Consider the following 20,849-nt stretch of genomic DNA (forward strand, 5'->3'; position numbering starts at 1 on the left):
AAGACAGGGTTAGTAAACCCCCTCTCTCCCACAACCAAGTTTAACGAATTTCAAGATACCTTTTTTCCTCTTTGCTTTTTCCTCCTTAAGGCAAAAAGTAAGTATTCTGTTACTTCCTCTCACTTTCTACAGGTAAATCAATTGCTACAGCCAAAATGTAGGTGACTTCACATTAACTGCTTCCTTGCTTGTACCTAACAAGTAAAAGCACAGATGTTAACTCCTGCCAGGGAACTTCTTGCTCAAAGTTTCTGACCAGACACAATTTCAATGCAGAGCTGCTCCTCTTGGAAGAGATTGAGATGAGGGACCCATGCTCAAGTCAGACACCTAGCAAGCAGCTAAGAAAGCAGAGAGAAAAGAACAATGTTTGGAGGAAGTCTTCCCTCACTGAGTCCTCACAAAGGAGTAACTTCCCTTTCAATCACTTTAACAGAGGAGAACACCGAAGTTGAATAAGTTTGAACTTTATTTACAAACAGCTGAATTCTAATCTGCAGAATCCTGGGGCAGCATCGAACTTCTGCAGCATCCAGGGAAACTCCAGAACACTGACGTCACTTAACATCACACTTGACATCCTTATATGTCAAGACACATTAAGATAAGATGTGTAATTCACCAATGGATCAAATCTGAGAAACTAGTAACCTAAATTCTTCCTGAATGTTCTTCTCAAAACCCTGAACATTCTTCTTAAAACCCTAAGAGTGAGGAAGAAAATAAAAAAAAAATTTATAAAGAGCAATTAGAAGATAACCACAAGGCAAGAGCAAAATAAAATGATCAGTGTAAAGATATATCCATTAGCTAGGTTACTTTAGTTTGAGAATAGTTGCATAAGTGCATGTGCTGATGGGAAAATAATCCCTTAAACAGTCTTGGAACACTCATGTGGAAGAATTTAAAAGCCTTATGTATTACAGGACTGTAGTCTACTACAAAACACTTCCCATTTTAGTTTTGCTGTTTATCTTATCACCTACTTCATCTTCAGTTCCTTCAGATTCATGATGGATTTGTATTTACACAGGTGCTGAAGTTGTATACTTACTGTAACTGGTACACAGAAGTGACAATGTTTGAGTACCACTGTTTAAGAACAGGTCAGAGAAAGGAGGCAACCATTTTATAAACCCAAGGTCTAGTTCTGCTAAAAGCTACTTAAGTAATAGGGGTGCTGTTTATGAATTTTAACCTAAAGCAAAGCCTTGCAGTCTAAGTTTGGGGGGTTTTGGAAGGCAGAAGGAAGAACAAGGCCTCAAAACCACTAAGGTTGATTTCTGAGGGATAAATTGTACTTGAAACAAGCTGGAAACCAGAGAATAAGGGAAAACAAGAAGTAGATTGTGATAAATGCAGCCATCCTTTCTCCACGGGTTTGGGATACCAGCAGCAGAGGGAATGCTAAGGAGTTAAGACATGACAAGATAGATACCACCTCTTATTTCCTTACAGTCCTTCAGTCTCATCACTAAGGTGGATACTTAAGATGCTTAGAGCTCAGATTTACTCCTTAAGACAAGCAACTCATTTTAAAACAATTCAGGGGTATCTTTGTTCACATATCAAACTAGGACTTTGGGTGAGTCATGCAGTTTGCAAACTGCACAGTGCAGAGAGCATTAAATCAAACCCTAGATGTAGCAGAAGCAGGAAAGCAAAGCAGTGTTCCTGGTCTCCTCAGATTTACTCTAGCATGGCAGTTTAGTCGTGGACTTGGCAGTGTTAGCTTTACAGCTGGACTCTAACTTAAAGGTTTTTTCCAACCTAAATGGTTTTATGACATTAAAATTCTGTAGAACACTTTTTTCTGGCACTGCCTTCCTCCCATCCCTTTAGAATTGGTTTAGGTGTTTAGATTTTTTAAGAAGATCTCATCTGCACTAAAAAAAAAAAAGAAAAGAAAAGGAGACTAAAGATTTTAAATTTCACTTTGAAGATAGTTTTTTACAGTACATACAAAAATACTCTTGAAAAAAAACTTACAAGTTCACTTATGAAACCACCAAATGATAAAGAAATTACAATAGAGAAATAGCATATTTCTGGTTTCATACAATCAGAATTTCTCCCCACCCCCCAAAACCCCTAATACACTTAGCTGGGTAAGCAGTGTTAACAGTTTACAGAACCAGACTCAAGACTATGACAGGTTTTCAAGTAAGCATTTAGAACAGCTTTCAGGGTTTATCTGAAACCACTTTCTGCATGCAGCTTGCAGGTGGGCAGTTGTGTCAGGACAGCCTCAGCTGTTGCAATGTTTCAGTGCATCTTCGCTGTGTATTCCGAGTTGGGCTTTACTACCCAGTGACACAAAAAAACCTCTCAAGTCTCATGCTGGAGCAGCCTTGAGACAAAAAAAAACAACTGTCAGATAACACAGCATGGGACATGTCTATCTAATCTCCATACCTTGGTAGCATCCTCTGCTGCATTTCCTTCAATACTGAACTCATTTATGGGCCTCCATGGGAGGCAATACCTGTGTAGTGCATGGCTGTGCAAGGCAGTGGGAAGCTGCGAGCCAAGGAAGCTGAGCACCATTGTGAAAGAAGCACAGGAGTGCGGGTACCAAATGGGAAAATAATTGGAGAGAAGAACAATGCATGCACATGAATTAGGCAAGCACAAAGGAATACAAGCATGTTCGTACACACTTGAAAACAGAATGTGGTTGCAGCAACTAATTAGCCCTGGTGACATACACTCTGAATCCAAGGCACAGGACAGGTTGGTTTTTGTAGCTATTTCAGCTGGTGACAATGTAAAAACTCCTAAAGGTAATTGTTACAAGCACATGCAAAGAGTATTTCAAAAGGAAGCAAGCATTCAAAAGCAGTATAAAAATCAGACCATGATTTTAACTGGTCAGTTACAGTAGGGCCACAGTAACCTTCTACCTTTGTTGGTAACTACAACACACATTCAGAATATGGACTGGTAACAAGTGATTATCCTCTTCACCTGAAGATCAACCACTTACCCATTAAGGGTAAGTTTGATGGATCTTTTAATAATACGAATGCTGCTTGTTGGAACGGGAGATGAAGAATCTGGCAGTTCTTTACTGGAAAGCCTCTGTAACACACAAACAGATGCCACAGAAAAAAAAATGAAAAAAGGAATTTTTAATTAATTATTGAATTAATTTTAAATTCATTAATTCAGAAGTAGCAGCAGATAAACCCCTTCCTAGCTGAATATAACATTCTTTGTGTAAGATTGTTTATGTACCAAACCTGTATGGCCCAAACCCATTTTCAGAGAAGCCTTTGTTTTTTTTAACTACACCACTTAATTACCACCATATCCAGAGGAAGAGCATTTTCCCCTCTGCACAATTCTTTTCTTACATGAACTGAGACCAGTATATCCCTGACGGAGAGGGGGAAATTAGCTGCGAGTTGCTCAACAGCACAGTAAAGGAAGATTTTTCTCAGATCCATGGATCAGGAAAACAGAGTATCTACTGTCTGGATCACTTCCAGTCTTATAGCCCTCAATTCCACAACATTCTACATGACACAGAGCAGTTAGTCACCTATAGACTTCAAAGCTTCCAAGTCTCGTCACAGAAATCAGTATACAAGTACTGATAACAGTACAAGAAAATCAAACCAGGACACAAACCCAGTGTCTGAGGGCATGGAAATGTGGCTTTCCAAGTCCTAAACTTGGAAACTTTGGCTTTTGTGAGGGTCATTGTTCAGTTATTTAATTTGTTGGAAGCACAACAGGCAAAACCCTACTAATCTTCAAACCACCAAGTTTAATGGTACATAAATCTTTGTACATATAATGAAAATGCTAGCTCTGCTTCACCTATGAATACAAATACACAAAAATACCTGTGATCTTGATGTGATCACTGGAATCTGCATGGATTTTCCATCAAGGACACCCTAAAAAAGTCAGAAGGGATTTGTTAGGCATTATTGCCAGGTTCCTGACTGAGAGGCAGCAAGTTCTGGCAGCAAGGATACCTTGAAATCATACATCCATTAACAACCTCCACCCCATGGGATGTGGGTTTAGGTATCCTGAAGCCCTAAAACCACACAGACAGTGGTTCAGGTATTTCAACCCTCACCAATAAGATTTCATCCTGATTTGAGGGTGTGCCCTCAAGAGTTTATGCCTCAGTAATAAGCACCATGAATAGTAAAGCTCTTTATCTTCCCTTTGAGAGGCCAAAGCATTTAGTCTTTACAGCAGTTTTAATTTACATCAGTGAACCAAATTGTTTTAAAAAGAAAACTCAGTATTATTTCAAACATGGATTAGACACTAGAAAAATCAACCAATAGTAACATTTAAAAGACATAGCATACAAGTGTAATATTTGGGGAATGAGGATTGAAATAAGCTAAACTAAAAAGTGTATTTTTGCTTCCATCAGTAGACATGCAGAGAATTTATTTGAGACAGTCTAATCACTAAACTATTCAGCTTTTCAGTTAGTCTACTGAGTAAAATCATTTAAAAATTACATTTTTTGTAGCTCTCTTCCTCCTGTCGTGAGGGTATCCACTTTCTGTGAAATCGGAGTCCCACATGTTTAGCTGGAGGAACAAAATAACACAGACTCTAAATAATTGCTGTGCTAAAATTTTCTTATTTGTCAACACATTAAATGTATTAGGGGCCATTCTTAAAAGAATATTTATACAAGTCCACCATTTCCCCACAGGGATTTCAAGCCTCTGAAAAAGCCCTACTACCCAAACCTTGAAATCTGTACTTGGAATATTCAGTACTAGATTACAGTTATACAAGATGATTCTTTATAAGTGTCAAAACTGAGCATTCTTTTTCTGGTTGATTCTTTGCTTGTGCCTCAAATCAGAGGTCATGCTCCAAGAACAGCTACTTAAGGATATTTACACATAGCAATAAAACAAATGAAATATTAATCTAGAAGTTCCACAAACCAAGATTTAACAAGAAACTCCACACTATCATTTCAGAAGTAATGACCTATCAAGTAGGCTGCTGATTTCTAAAGCAGCAAAACTATCAGTAGGCACTCAAAAAGCATCTGCCAGAAACAGATTAGCTCATACTTTTACAGTCATAAGATTCATATCTTCTTTGTTTGGAGATAGTTTTTTTCTGAATTAAGAACTGCTTCCAGATGAGACAGTTCATTCAGCAATTGGTCACTGCAGTGACAGGTAAGTACAGCAGTATTTAGATACCTTGGCACCTGATGAGAAGCAGACATTAAGTGCCAGATCCTGAAAATATGTTAATAGTTATAAATCATATTCATTATGATTACATTCTAGTACAACCAGAATGTAAATTTAGATTCCCAAATCCTTTGGGGATCTATAAATGCATTCATGTTCAGTTATTTAACTTGTTCTACATCAGTAATTAATACTACTTTCAATCCTCCTTGGCCTAGCCCCCCCTTCTTGCCTTTTCTCCATCTATGGCTTTTTGGAGGCATTCTCCCGATGTAGGTGGACGAGATACTTTAGAGGTTGGTGAATAATGCTGATTAGGTGAAGTACTCTTAGGATCCGTGATTAGAGTCCCACTTAATTTATGCTGTCCTTGCACAAAACACGTTCTGAGTTGACAAACCGTGTTATATCCTGGAATGGTGCAACCAATTGGAGGTCCCGATGTTCTTAGTGCAACTGTAGCCTCCATTTCTGTAGAAGACACCTGGCTTTTAGAGTTTGGCCACAAAATTAAAAACTACATTCCACCTACCACTTCAAATACATACTTGGGTCAGTCACAGGAATGCAAAGTCCCTTAGACGTGGATGGCTCAGCTACACTGTTGGCACCACTACAACTCTGACATTCAACATTTCTATAAAAGTCAAACACTAGAGTTATAAAATGCTAGTTTGTAAGATACTGCATATGTAATTTCCAGAAAGTGCATGCAAGACAAACATCGACCTGCTTAGCTCCTTGTCAGAGCTCTATTAAACAACACAACCGCCCAGGCAATGTAGCACCAGACCATCATTTTGCTGTATTTCAGACTGCAGATTTAAACTCAAGCATTTTCTTTACTGAGTCTTTATGTGCTGATATATTTTCCCAGACTAGTCTACCCAGCACACTATGCTGCTTTGGAACACTGTTCTGTTCTACCCAGATGTCCACAATTTTTTTTTTTTTTTTTTCATGTGACTCCTACAGTATCAAACATTCTGAACAGAGCAGGTATCACACATTGGCAGGACTGGGCAATTACTCTCAAGATTACGCATTCTTCCTGTGCTTAGGAATAAACAGACTTCCCAGGAAGTGACAGACACTTTTTATTGCCTGAGTTCTCATACCACTCCACTAAGTCAGCAGCAGTTCTGGTGTTTCTGAGACTAAAATCAGTATGTCATTAGAACTTAATCTACTTGGCATTAACAGTACTTTTTGTTAGAACAGCCACTTGCACATAATGGACATACCTCAGATTCATGTTACCCACTAACCTGTGAAGATTTACATTCAAGACTAAATAATTTCCCTGGTGTCAAGTTCTCCACTCCTACATGTTCATGGATATAATCTAGGTTTTTTTCAAAGATTCCTTTAACCCCATCTCCTACCACATGCCCAATGGAGATTCCAGCTTTGTTCCTGAAGCTCTCAGAGCCCTCCATATGCTCATGATCAGCATGGATCTAAACAAGAAATCCTAGACTCATTTACAGTGTGAGTCAGTTAAAAGCAGCTTCTCCACAGTTCCAAAGTTATGGCACTAACCTTTCTGTCTCTGCTGTAGAGATGTCCAACTTAGATATCTTATTTAATGAAGAGGAATTAGAGGGTGTTCTGGAATCTCTGTCTTTGGAACCATCCAAACAGCTTTCACCTAAAGAAGACCTTTTGCACTGAAGTCCACTATTATTTTGACTATTATCTGACACCCTTTGCTGAAACGACAGTTAAAAAATGAAGTCTTCAAGTAATTATTAAAGCTTTTATTAAAAATTACCAGAAGCGCTGAATTCTTATTATACCTTCTTTCTTTTCTGTAAGGTTCCTGCTGGCAAAAAATAATGGAGTTGCTTTCTCTTCACATAAGTTGCCTCAATCTTCATACCTTCCTTTAGGATGTTGAGGGCGCTGGCCTGCCTGTAAACTGACATCAAAAACAGCACAGTAGCTTAGTAGGGATGTTTGCATTAGTGCTGGTCAGTTATATATGGTTTCTTTAGAGACATGTCTGCCCAGCCCAAGGAAGAGTTCCCAGCTTAAGTCAACACAAAATGCTGCCTGAGCACTCTCAGTCATCACAAGAAGGTGACTGTGACCTGTGATGCCCATTTCACATTCACTACAGCCCAGCCACAACAGCTGTTTGTGTTCAAATTTGCATTTTTAAATTCTATCTGTCTGAGGAAGCTGGACTAGATTTTAGGGACATCTGACTTAATAGACTCACTACAATTTAAACAGGTTTTTCTCAAGTGTCTGCAAACAGCCTTTTATGCAACTGACAAATGCTATAGCAGCACAACAGTTATTACAGAGTTAAGTCACATTTAGATAAGCTTATCTAACTGGCCTATCACTGGAGCATAACTGGAAAGTCAGCTTACTGACACACAGAGTGGGAATCAAAGCAAGGATATGCAACTCAAAGGCTTTCTACACGAGACCAGAAGTGAAATAAAAGCACAGACACGAGCACACACCACCAGTATGGACTGTTCCTTCAAATGAAATTCAATAGCTTCTATGTAAAAGGGAAATAAAGTCCACTGAACAAAAGCCTTCCAAATTGAGCCTTCTATTCTTGAGCTCCTCAACTTGAAATTAATCTTTGTCCTCTAAAATTATTCTCTCAAAGTCAAGGCACATGGTAACAGTTCTCTAGCACAGAACTACTGGTCATCCCCACACATGCCAAAGGATATCCCACCTCTCAAGGAACAGCTTTTCTGTTGAATTCTCTCTGGATTCACACCCTACATCCAGCACATACCACAGGCTGTGCTTCACTAAAGTAAGAGCATACAGCCATACTGACAATGTTGGTGCATAGAAGATTTACCATTAGTTCTGGCCTCTCAGCAGCACGTAAATCTCATTATCATAATTCACGTTTGCCATTGAAATGTAGTGCCACTGGATGTAACGTGCAAGTACAGATAACAGTGCAAGGCTGAGGAAATCACCCTGCCTGACTTGTAACTCAAATTAGAGTTTTGATACATTTTTCTGTGCTTTTCTCATATCCTAAGAGAGCTAAGAAGAAATTTGGGTTTTACTGCTTTTACTCATGTCATCTGAGCAAAACAACACAGAAGTCATGCTGGTGCTATGGATAAACGCCAACAAACATTTACAGGATTCCACTGTTTAGAACTCTTTGTCCAGAAACACTTGTCACTCAGAAGAACAGCCTGATTTCCTTATCATTCTAGCATTATCTAACAACACCTGCAATATTAATGTATTTCTACATCTATCAAAAGTATCAGGAGTTAACAGACTATGGACATGAAAATTTACTTGCAAGACTGCATGTAATTACAATGAGACAACCCAGCGACTTTCCCAGTTCTGGGATCATATTATACACAAACGGTCTTGGAAAAATACCATCAACAGCTCCTTTCAGAGCTTGACACAGTCACTTCTCACTTCCAAAGTTCAGCAGCTGACTACTGTTTGACAAGTATAGCTACCCCAGCAAATGGGCATCTCTGGGCTTCACAGCTGACTGTCCCCGACAAGGAATGCAGTTTTGTGAAGACTTATTTCACATATGGTACACGGTGTATGACTGTAACACACTTTTGTTTTAAGATGGCCTTACTTTGACAAAATGTCAACACAATGTGTTTTTGAAGCTAATCTTTTATATGTTGCTATCTAAAGGCATATCTAATAACAAAAAGAAGTACTTTGTGAAACAACCTCCCCTGGAATAAAAAGAATGACACTCTACAAATCTAGAGCAAAAATAGAGCCTTACCTGTATCTGTAAATGACTGTATCCCATGTGTTAGATCAACATTAGTCTTTACTGCACTTTCTGCTTTCTTAAACACAAGGCCAAGAAACCACATTGATACATATCCACTCCTAAAAAGAGACCGATCACAAACCTGAGTTGGGCACAGATACCAGTCATTTGAATTCTGGTACATTTTAGTTGTTCAATTTAGAGCCAGCTCACACTTAATTTCTCAGAGCACTGCTCCCTGAACTTCTCCCTTCTTTAAAAAGATCATGTGCTCAGGACCCTGCCAGAAATACACTGAACCTCTCTCACCAATGAGCTGAGGAGAAGGAAGATACAATTTGGCCAATGTGTATATCAGAAAAGTAACAAAACTCACTGCTTATAGAGAACTTCATTGCCAGGGAAAGACTGTGGCTGCACATGTGCAATAGTTATAAATTCATTCCTTTCCAAGTTTCCAACCAGCACACGGATTTTAGACTCGACGAGGCCAATCCTAATAAAAACAAGAGGTATTTATTAATTTTTAACTGTTTCCAGCTCATCAGTTAGATGCCTTTTTGTAATACAGTGTTAACCAATCAATAAGGACCAAGTTTCATACAGCTGAGCAGACACTAGATCTTTATATCACAGAGACACTAATTTGAGATGTTTCCTGTGACATTTGTGCTTTTGTTTCTAAAGACAGAGACAAGTAAATTTTACATATACTCTGCACAGTTCAGATACAACACTCCCACCTGTAATCTATGATGAAAATAACAAGGAGCAGATCCCAACACCTCTGGGGTGCAGCAAAACTCCTTTTTGCCACAAAGATCAATGAGAACAGTGGTTTTGAAAAGGCTCAAGCACAACTGTTCAGTTACACCCAAGTAAAGATGCAATGCTTCTTGCAGATTGATCAGTGAAAATGTAAAAATAGTTATTTTAATGAACAAATCATCTAGTCAACACTCCCCTCAAACTTCCCTAAGAAATGAATCATGACCACAAGGGCTTTAATTTCAATAAAGCACTGGCATTTCATCCTTCTGCCTAAAACTCTGTTAACTTTAAAAGCAGTCAGAAATCTGTATGTTCTTCAAAAGCATCTTATGTTGATGAATAACAGATGTTATCTATTTCCAAATCCACTCAAGAATTCATGAACTAAACTTTTCCTTGTAATAGACTGAAGCAAGTTTATCTTCTGCTTATCATTTTCCCAAGCTGTAAAACTGGAAAATTCACCTCTATTTCTGTCACTGAAAAAAAAAAAAAGCCATCAGCTCTTACCACAGCCAGATTTTCCCTTGTCTTTATTGTGAGCTACAATAAGCTTTGTTCACTCAAGAACATGTCACATAAAAAATTATTTGGCGCTCTGCCCATACACCTTGTTGTACACAACTGTGACTGATATCAAGCTGCAGCTGTTAAGATTTTTACGTGAATATTTTAGAAAGTTCAGATAAAAGGTATTACCTATTAAAACTATTTTTAAACATTAAGATATCTTTTTGAGATGGCACAAGAATTATTTTACTTAAGGAACAAGCCAAACTTTGAAATAAAAGTAAGGTGCCCTCAGAATGGGTGTCTGTTACAGAGAGGTGTTTTGCTTCCTTACTTGAGCAAAGCAAGCAAAGTACTAATTTCTTAACCAAGAAACCTACTGGAAAGTCAATAAACACACATTAATGCCTTAGTGCCTTAATTCCTCAGCATTTCTCCTTATTTCAAAATTGACAGTGACTCAGCACATTCTCATAGGCTAAATAAGTAATTATTGGCAAATCTCCTTTCATTGAAGAAAAATAGGCTTGGAATAGGCTGACTACACAGCAGTGCAATCTAGTCCTTAAATATTACAGTAAAACTCTTTAGGAAAACAAATGTAAGGCTCCAGAACAGTGGTCTTCAAAGCATGGAGGGAAGGGGGTGTATTCCATGCCTAGTTGCATAGTTACAGACTTTGTTAATATAATTAACAAAAATATGGTGCAACATTGAATTGAGTTTCAGTTTTGCACTGGACCCACATTTAAAGCAGCACTTACCAGTTTAAATGATGCTCTTCTGTGAAGGCACTGGCAGTCAGCACAATGTAGTGTCTAGAAGAAGAAAGGTAAATGAGTACACTAGCTCAAGATTTTATTCTACATTCTAAACATCAGATTATTTTTTTTTTCTTGGTAGGAAAAATGCTGTGAGTGGCATAAGAGAGCTTTTCCTATCTTCCCTATACTTATATACCAAAACTTAAACTGTAACACATCAATACATTTTTTTATTTAGACCTCAAGTTAAAATTCATCATGCTAACCACTAAGTAAATAACTTCAAGTTCAGACAACAGATTTCATACATACTTGTACTTCTGAAAGAAGTTCAGTGGTTCAAAGAGCTTTGACCAGTCTGATTTTCCTTTGAGAATCTCATCTGTAACTTCAAGACCTACAAATATGGTGAAAATCTTATCACTATTTTTTAAAGATTACCATGACAAATTTTAGAAGATCGTAACAGTAACCAACAAAAGGAAAAAAGAAGAAATTCCCCTTACAAAATGCAGACCCCATAACAGCTTATTGGAAAACTGGTCCCTTATTGCCTGCAATGGGCATATTTCCCAGAGAAATCTTAAACCTCAGTGAACACAACTAGTTCAGATAACATTGTTTCATAGAGTAAGAATAACACTTTAATAAGCACAGAATGTACTTTACCACGTTGGAACTCCTCTACCATGACTGCTCGTGTTGACACAGACACATTATATGTGGAGTTTTGCTGTGGATAGGCTGGGGTGATGATGGGCATCACATGGTACCGGTCTGATGGGTTCACCTATGAGGTTACAACACCTCTGTTTAGCACCAGTTTTGGTCAGAACAAGGTTTTAATGCTTCTGATTTCAATGGCTACCTACTCTAGGGTCCCAGACTGGTAAATTAAGAAAGCTCTCTTCAAGTCGTTTCAGCAATACTGGCTTTGGCCAATCCCTATAGAAGCGAAAAAAAAAAGAGTAAAGCATCCATTTTAAGCTCAGCTCTGCAATTCAGGGCTGCACAGGATGTTGACAATGAACATCTTGATGTAAAGAACTGCAAGTGTTACTTCTTTATGCAAATTAAAATAAACAGCTTTTACCATTTTGAAAAAATCAAGAAGAACTTGTTAACGAGAGTAGAAGCCAAAGCATTTGGGTAGAGTTGACATATTCTTGCTACCAGCATGGCCCAGGAGACTCCACCAAGAAATCCCATGATGTTGGAGTAAACACCACGTCCTGGAATGGATACCATGCAGTTAGTCTGTGGTCTTTCAAATCTGCAGCACCAGCTGCACAATCTATAGAAAACTTAATACGTTTCAGCCTCCATGATGTTTATTTTTGCAGTACAGCGAGGCCAAATTGCTGATCCTTACAGTGATGAGAAGAAGAATCAGTACAACACCACATCCCAAAACATTGCTATTGTGATACTTGCTTGTGCTGCTACACCTACTGCTTCACTTCAACTCCCCTTAAGAGAAAGGTTCTGCCATTGTTCTAGTACTTGCTCTAGCCATGTGGGCAAATGGGACTTATTCCTTTTACACTTAATTGGGAATTTTTATCATTTGTAGTCAGGTTCCTGATAAGCAATGCAGCAGTGTCTCATAAGCACTCCCCTCTTCTATGAACTCCATCCCACTAAAAAAAAAAACACATGGAATTTACCACATGGACAGACCATGAACCTAAACTGAAAGGCTTTTAATATAACAACTGTCAGTTAAATAGCAATTCAAAGCTGAGGTACATCCAATAGTGAGCATGAGATGCCTCTGAAATGTTTAAAGATCACAAAGCACACTGCCACTCACGTTTTGCCCACAGCTTAACTGCACGGAGTGTGAGCCTGAAGTTCTCCAGATTGGGTACCAGGCGCAGTATTTCATCTGTAACCCTGCTGCCTGCAAGACAAAAGGTGAAGCACAGGAGTTCCCAGTAACAGGCACAAGTCAGGTGCTCCTACATAGGATCAGCAGCGTACAGCTTATGGTTCAAGTCTAGGAAAACAGGTCTGGATTACCTGCTTTGTATTACATCATTGATTGCACATAACACTCAGCATCACTTTAGGTAACTGGTGCCCTCAACAGCTTTTCACAGTTTTAGACTACAACTAGCAATTTTTAGATAAAGCCTCTCCACAGGATGTTTTGGCCATAAACTACAATGCAGGAAGCTCCACCTCAGCATGAAGAACTTAACATTGCAGGGTAGCAGAGCACTGGAATGGGTTGCCATAGGAGGTCATGAAATGTCCCTGTCTGGAGGGATTCAAAACTCACCTGCATACATTCCTGGGTCAGCTGCTCCAGGTGACCATGCCTTAGCTGGGGGGGGTGGACTGGATGATCTCCAGGGGTCCCTTCCAACCCTAAATATTCTGTGATTCCAGAAGCTAGGTTTCTTTTGACAGCCAGCAACCATTAAACCAAGTGGTGCTAAACACTGAGCAAGTCAGACTTCAGGTATTTTGATTTTTTTTTTATGAACAACCTTGTTTATCCTTCATACACTCTTATCAAGCGACCTACTTAGTCATCTGAATCTGGGGCAAGCTGGAGCACTGCTCACAAACCAATCAAACAAACATGAGACATAAGTCTATATAAGCACACAACTCCTTGGAATATCTAAATTTAGGCCCACTGGTCGCCTCCTCAGAATTCAAGTACACTGGAGATCAGTTTCTGCATCTTGTACAGAAATGTGGGTTGCACAATGTGCATTCTATCCCAATTTAAATGTCTTTACAAAGGTGTGCAGAACATGCTCACCATTTAAGCTCCGTATGCATCTTATATCCAGGCTTTTGAGGCACGAGTCATCCCTGAGATCAAGATCATCAGAAACTGTTGGCAAAGACAGCTTTGCAAACACGAGATCAATCTTCAAGAGAAAAAAGGTTCAAATGTGACTTACAATGCAGCACTGTTTGCAAACAGGACACTAGTGAGAGACACTTGGTCATTCACGTGGTTAACATTTGTATTTAGAATTAGGGGACCACAGATAAATATTTATTTGCCAGAAAACAAGAAAATTGCTCTAAGTTCCCTATTTGTTTATAAAACCACCTTTTTCTTAAGCTAGGGAAGAGAAGGGTTGTTTTTTTTTTTGAAAGTCAGAAAGATTATTCTAAACTTAGAATTCCTATTGAAAGGAAATTTTAAATTAAACCATAAAATTAAGACTAATTAAAATCACCTCAACTATACTTCAACAAATGAGAAAGCATTTTCTTTATGCTGTAAGGCCTTAAGCATCTGGATTTTAGTATAACCTAAGGCAAGTAAATTATTCTGTGAATATCTGTACCAGATAAAGGCCACAAAGAGGTCCTTGAATAAGTGTCTTCATGATAGCAATACCAAGCAGTAACTTGCTTAGGTATTACAGCAAGTGATTATTTATTCTCTACATGAAATGTATTCCAGATAGAAGGATTCCTGCAGCTGACAAAGTGAGGCAGGAGCCCAGTGAGTAGTTTTACTTTTCATTTTCCACGTTGTTTGTTTTACAGGGACTTAATTTTTGATTTGCAGCAGAACATCAGGTGATTTGTGCAGGGAACCACAACAAACACCCCTTGCAGAAAGGGAGCTCTTGTCAGAGCTCAGGGGAGTCAGCAAGGACACTGCCTCTACTCCCACTCTGCACATCCTTGGGAGATAAATGCCACCCAAGCAGGCTACCCTGGTCTGCAGCACAGGTTTAAAAAAAGATGTCAGTCATGTTCCCACGCTTGCCAGGCTAAGGGCTTATTTTCCTAGAAGATCCCATTTTACATCTTCTGGGATTAAGTTGCGATGTATTAATAACCAATATACCGATAACCTCATAAAACAGCAGGATCATAAAACCCTGAAAAAGTTATCCTACTCCAAAGCAAGAAAAAAAATCTCACTTAAAGGGGAAAAAAACCCAAATAAAATTAAAATTCTTACCTCAATGCCATCAAACTCAAATTTGATAACAGGTACATACGCATCCTCAATGGCCTGTGAAGGAGAGGGTATTTCTAATAAGATATCCTTTTGCTACTTTAAAGTTTCCTATACTATGATAAGATACAGAATTTATGCTGAACTACTCAGTATGAAGACCGAGTTTCTTCCAAACACAAAAAATCCTCATAACTCTCAGGCAGGATAGCACTATTATGGTACCAACACTAGATTTTATTAAAAGATCTTATTTAGGCAAGAGATTGAGAGGCTGATTGTGTGCTGTAACAAACAGTGCACAAAAAGCCATCAGTATCAGTGGCTGTAAGCCCTTCCTACATCCAAGGTGAAAACACAGCAAGGGACAACCTTGCTTTTTGATAGAGCTGACTCATTCCCAAAACACAGGGAGGGGAGAGGGAGCACAAAAACTCTTAGGTGATGTACTCACTGGGGAAAGCATCCAAGAGCTGGACACCAACATTTTCATGCTGCATAAACCAGTATATTGGAAGGTACTCAAACTGATTTAATTCTGACTTGTAAGATATTTGCTACAAATGCATGTCTTTAACATGAATATTCTTACTGTAAAATTTACCCAATCTATCAAGCAGAGAGTTTACTCACTCTCAGGTTCTTTACTTCCTCTTGATTCTTCAGTTTTTCAAAGAATGACTGAAAAAAATCTGATCTTTCCACATGACTGGGAGCAACACAAAGGGCATCGATGTCCGAACCTGCAGAGAGATTCCATTTCTCCTCTTACTGTTGGAAGTCACTTTCCAACATCAGAACTACGACCAGGCACTGAAAGTACTACCTTTGGTGTGTACTCCAAGTCTGTAGGAGCCAAATGTAAATATTTTGCCACCAACTTGTTTTGTTATTGAAGGGGGAAGATTCTGTGGGTAGAAGAGAAAGTTTAAGATGCACATTATCCTCTGTGCAAGCTTAACTTGCATGTAAGTTGTTTAGAAAAACTGTAACAGTCTGCATAAACAATGTCTTCTCTCTCCCCTACATTTTAGTTTACTAGGTTTTGATTCTGTTTTTCTGAAATAAATTGAGCTTGCAAAAAAAGATTATAGGTGATGTACCAGTACTTTTATTAATTCATACAAATTAAGACCTATTATTAGACTTCCCTGCAGCAGAGGCACATAAATTAACACAACCTAAGAGCCATTCAAATGGCATGTCTAGAATCATAATTTCAAGCTAGACTGAGTGCTGCAGGCTGTCTGGGGCAAGATTAGTGCCAATTTTACCATCTTTCTCATCCACAATGCCTGGTTTTGGCTTTGTTAACAGCTACGAGTCAACAGATTGAGCCAATACAGGAATTTATTCAGTACCCCAAAGACTGTGAGATCTTGAGGTATCTTTTACAACTTATTTCAGTGGCAGTTACTACAGCTCTAGTTGATATTTAAGAAGTTAAAAGCTAAACTTTAGCACAGATCCCAGGAGCATAACCTTTAAATCAAATGGTTTCAGCTGTTTTGACAAAAACAAAAAAAAAATTCTTACCTTGTTTTCAGCAAGCTCTGAAATCCATTCTCTGACAAAGTTATTCAGTTTACCAAGAACAGTTGTCCTGTAAAGAAAACTCATGCTAAGTTTGCTTTAAAAAAGTAAAATAAAAAAAACCCCAACAAACAAACAAAAAAAAAAAACCCCAAGAGGTTCATAAATTTCAGTCTTGTTATACCTGTGATAGAGTTCTTCCTGATCTTCAAACACTCCAAATGGCTTCATTGCTTCAATCAGCTTCTGAGTATGGATGTGGTCTTTATCACTAGGAGGAGCCAAGCTAATTGGAGAGGTAAGTCCATAGTGCCCTTGAGGCTGGTTCTGCTGCCTGGAAGTACTGAAAGAAAATACAGGAATGAGTACTTAAAAGAAGAAAACCTTACTGGAAAACACCCTTTAGCTTACACTTCACAAATCCATTTCTGCCCTTTCACCCAATGTTGAGAGAAAGGAGGAAAAAATCTTGCTTGCCATTTTTAGAACACTTGACCTCACTTAGAAGGCACAACTACTTTAAAAAAAAAAAAAAAAAAAAAAAAAAAGCATTTATGGATGTAAGAAACCATCCAAGATGCTGCCATCTTAACACAATTTATTTGCACTGCTCCAGCCCATCAGAACTAACTTCTGGGAAATGAAAAGGTTTGAAACCCACCAAGGACAACCCTACAGACAGCAGAAATTTTGGACATTTCAGTTTCAATTTAAGGATATTCCAAACAGTTTCCTGCTAGCACCAAACAAGACAATTCAACTTCTTTCAATTAAATGTTTTTATTAGGTTTCTACTGATTCAGGAAGGGCATTATAGTTGATTGTAAAGGCATATAGGTCTGTTAAACAGAGTTGATGCAATAAATTTGGTGTATTATTATATAAACCCCTTGCATTATAAAGGGGAAAATGGTGAAAAAGCACCATATTTTGCATTACCAGCTGAAACCAGGAGAGAGAAAGGAGTGGGACAGGAGGTAAGGATGGTGCTTAATGCATCTCTACAGAAACACCAGCACCAAAAGGGGGAGACACCCCGAAAAGCCTCATCATGCTCATCAGGGTCCAGACCCTAAGGCTCAAGAGATTAATTGTGCCATTATTTAAGCAGGATATTTTCCTCCTTCGCATATGTACAGCTTCAAAGATCAGCTGGGTTAGGCAAGATATATTTATACCTATTTAAAGTACCTGACCCCTTTCTGGCTGGAACAAGATTAGGAAGTGTTCAAAGGCAAGCTTCACCACTTGATTTTTAAAAAGACAGGTTATTGCACAGCTCCTTATTTCTAATTGTTGCCTTTACTCCCCCTCTTAAAGAGATTTCCCTCTCTTCAAGTATCCTTATGCAATTACACAGAGCTTCTATTCACCTGTGGGTTTTTTTTTCCCACCCCTTTCCTCTCCCTAAGCCTGTTCAAACTTTCTTCTCTGTGCTTTCCAAACAGCTGTGGGGACAGGTATTAGGACTGTAGTGCTATCAACTAGTGTCCCCAGCCAGAAAAGCTGTTTACTTACAAGCCTAACTAGGCCTTGACCTAATTTACCTTGTTTATAGACATTGACAATTTCCACTTCATAAATAAAAATATTCATAATGAATATTTTCCCTTCTATGATATCATTTTCATAACAAATACAGGAGGAAAGCCTGTACTTAATTGCCGTGCATTACAACTAAATTAAAACACCTACAGCAGCAACTGCTTCCATGTTTTATGCATTGCTTGCATTGTACAACTTGCACTTCATAAAGTTTGCACAAAACAAGATTTAGACTATACCAGCATTTAAGACGTTTCCAAGGTACAAAAAGGCACCACCTGCCTTTCATTGCCTCATTCTGCCTATAGATAATATAACTGGAGATTGACGTAAAGCACAATATCAATTAGATAAACCTAGTATTATTTGCATCAAATATATTTACTATTAATTAAATATTATTCATACAAAATTCCTCTAGTCAACAGTAGATATTTTTTCAGTTGCTTACACATATTACTGATAATTTGACCTCACAAGAGGTGAGGGAAACAGCACCTGGAAAGTTTCACTGAAGAAAACTTTAAAGAATTTGTTGCCCTTTTGGAACAAGCAATAAATGAAGTCCTACTTTGCTCTCTCAAGCATATAAGCACACAATGAAGGGATCTTATGGATCCTAACACACATGGACACTACCTATTCACCCATCAGCCTTCTGTTTAAACAAGAATCTTGTTGCAGTTCAATATTTTGCCAAATCTTGTTACAACCTGTGCACCACAGCAAAAACCTCCAATGCGTGTCTGTTCTGGTAAACCACACTTTTACACAAACAGCCAACCTAAACGGATTTATTCCGGGGTTTGCCCCTTATTTATAGCTTCCCAAAGCTGCAAGGCGAGTCTCCCCCACACACCGAGGGTCGAGGGGTAAGTTCACACTGTGGCTCAGGGCGCTGCCTTCAGCCACCGGTGCGGGGGAGCGCGACCAGAAACCAGCTCCTGAGCCACCAAAACCAACAGCAGAACCCAGGGAAAACAAGGAAGGAGGAAAATCCCCACCACCTGGGACCTTCAGCGAAGGGAGCCCTACTCCACCCTTCACCGCTGCCGCACCAGCTCATGGTGCGCGGAGCCCGCGGGCGGCTGCTGCCGGGTCAAGTCTCCCTGTCCCCGTCCCCAAGGCTCTGGCAGTCACTCCTCTCCTCCGCAGGGCTCCGCAGGACGCGCAGCCCCAGACCAAGGCGCGGCCCCGTTACCGCCGTTCCTCGCCGGCCATTGCCGTTGCTCGGCGACGGCGTCGCCGCCACACGCGTGAGACCCGGGCGAGGCAGCCCCGCCACCCGCACTCCACCATTTATTTCAACCCAGAATTCCTCCCCACGGGCGAGGGCAGCTCCGGCCCCCGCGGCCCGCCGGGGCAGCTCCGGCGGGTGTCCACCCCGCCCGGCCCCGCTCCGGCGCTGTCCCCTCAGGGCAGGGCGGGAAGGCGCCGCCGCCTCACCCGCGCGTCTCCTTCATGGCGCGCGCGCACAGCCCGCGCCGCCGCCCGCGCTTCCCGCCCTTCTACAGCGCCGCCCCCTTCCCGGCCGCCCCCGCGCCGCCCGCGCGGCGCCCCCTGGCGACTGCGGCGGCCCGCGTCGCCTCACGGCCGGCCGCCGTCGGGGTGGCTGAGCGCTTTTGTGGGAGGGTGTTCCTTCCCCGTGGAGCATATTCCTTCCCCGTGGCGCTGACAGACCCGCCGAGGCCGGGCTAGTCCCCGGCATGAGGCGGGCCCGCAACGCGCTCTCCCTCCCTCCCACAGGACGTTCCCACTCCTGACATCCCCTTCCAGAAAGGAGGGGTAAGAAAGAACAAGAATCGTTCTCGAATTAGGCTCCTGACAGCCTCCTGACATCTCCTTCCAGAGAGGACAGGTGAAAAAAACCCCCAGGATTCGCTCTTATATTAGTTTATTCTCATCCAGTAAGTGCAAGCCCAGCATCCCTTGACTGCAGCTGGCGTCGGGAGGATTTAACACACATTGCCAATGTCAGCAAATAGTACCCACCACAACGTCAGGACCATACATAACTATCATAGAAACACGGAGTAGTTTGGTTTGGAAGGCGCCTTGAAGATCAACCATTTCCAACTCCCCTGCCATGGCAGGGACACCTTCCACTGTCCCAGGTTGCTCCAAGCCCCATCCATCCTGGCCTTGGACACTTCCAGGGATCCAGGGGCAGCCACAGCCTGTCGTGTCCCAGTGCCTTACCACCCTCACAGGGAAGATTTTTTTCCCCCCAATATTTAATCAAAACCTACCCTCTTTCACTTGGGATCCATTCCCCCTTCTGCCACTGCATGTTCTTGTAAATAGTCTTGCCTCATCTTTCCTCAAAGTCCTGTTCAGGCCACAATTATAATAATTTTGGGCCAATGCAGCGTGTTACAAACTGAGTATTAAATCAGCCAAACTACCCTGAGAATATGGCATTTAGAGGACAATTCCCCACTCACATTCAAGTCTGCAAGAAGTTAAAAAATCAAAAGCATAATGTTTCTGTAAAGTTGAATTGATCTTTGGAAAAACTTTTACTTCCTGCTGCCCCATGTCTTTTCACATCACAGCCTTTCTCTGAGATTAGCACATGATTTCTGTACTTTTCTGAGTTGTCTTTAGCATCTTTTTTGAGGTAAAATACGTATTATCTTGCAACATGCTTTGAAGATACACAAACTTAACTTTTGTCCTGAAATTTTAATAAATTAACAAAACATATGTACCTTTAGCCAGATTGTCTTACCTACCCTACTCAAATAACTCAATGGGGACTTGAACATTTTTTTGACTATTGAACATTTGCATGGTAGTGTTTGTGCTAAAATTTCAGTCTTTGATATGATTGA

At 40.2% G+C, this 20,849-nt stretch overlaps 1 protein-coding gene across 9 annotated transcripts; it reads right to left on the bottom strand.

Annotated features, from left to right (window-relative positions):
* Positions 1–451: 451 nt before the first annotated feature.
* On the bottom strand, positions 452–19,994 carry PAPOLG (poly(A) polymerase gamma). Of its 9 annotated transcripts, XM_068186132.1 has the most exons (23): positions 19,023–19,166; positions 16,655–16,813; positions 16,474–16,540; positions 15,764–15,845; positions 15,571–15,680; positions 14,941–14,994; positions 13,771–13,882; positions 12,808–12,897; positions 12,088–12,226; positions 11,867–11,939; positions 11,664–11,784; positions 11,307–11,391; positions 10,995–11,048; positions 9,326–9,445; positions 8,959–9,068; positions 6,995–7,116; positions 6,738–6,907; positions 5,744–5,832; positions 5,428–5,666; positions 4,494–4,565; positions 3,852–3,905; positions 2,987–3,081; positions 452–704 (listed from the first exon to the last, which is right to left on the bottom strand). In XM_068186132.1, the coding sequence occupies exons 1-23, from the start codon at positions 19,079–19,081 to the stop codon at positions 644–646; spliced, it is 2,337 nt and encodes a 778-aa protein (XP_068042233.1). In that variant the 5' UTR covers positions 19,082–19,166; the 3' UTR covers positions 452–643. The 9 variants fall into 9 exon arrangements, 8 of the variants coding, with proteins under 8 accessions (XP_068042233.1, XP_068042227.1, XP_068042231.1 ...); XR_010997752.1 differs by lacking the exons at positions 4,494–4,565; positions 19,023–19,166 and adding an exon at positions 19,217–19,310 and having other exon boundaries at positions 1,694–3,081; XM_068186126.1 differs by lacking the exons at positions 4,494–4,565; positions 19,023–19,166 and adding an exon at positions 19,920–19,994.
* Positions 19,995–20,849: the final 855 nt, after the last annotated feature.

The sequence above is a fragment of the Anomalospiza imberbis genome, chromosome 3, assembly GCF_031753505.1.
Source record: "Anomalospiza imberbis isolate Cuckoo-Finch-1a 21T00152 chromosome 3, ASM3175350v1, whole genome shotgun sequence".
Taxonomy (NCBI): domain Eukaryota; kingdom Metazoa; phylum Chordata; class Aves; order Passeriformes; family Viduidae; genus Anomalospiza; species Anomalospiza imberbis.

Coding starts and splice junctions, on each gene's coding strand:
- PAPOLG (XM_068186132.1), bottom strand. CDS start 19,081: ATGAGCTGGTGCGGCAGCGGTGAAGGGTGGAGTAGGGCTCCCTTCGCT. Junction 4,566..5,427: donor AAGCCATAGATGGAGAAAAG/GCAAGAAGGGGG, acceptor TTGTTCCTCCAG/CTAAACATGTGGGACTCCGA. Junction 3,082..3,851: donor TGATCACATCAAGATCACAG/GTATTTTTGTGT, acceptor TGTGTGTTACAG/AGGCTTTCCAGTAAAGAACT.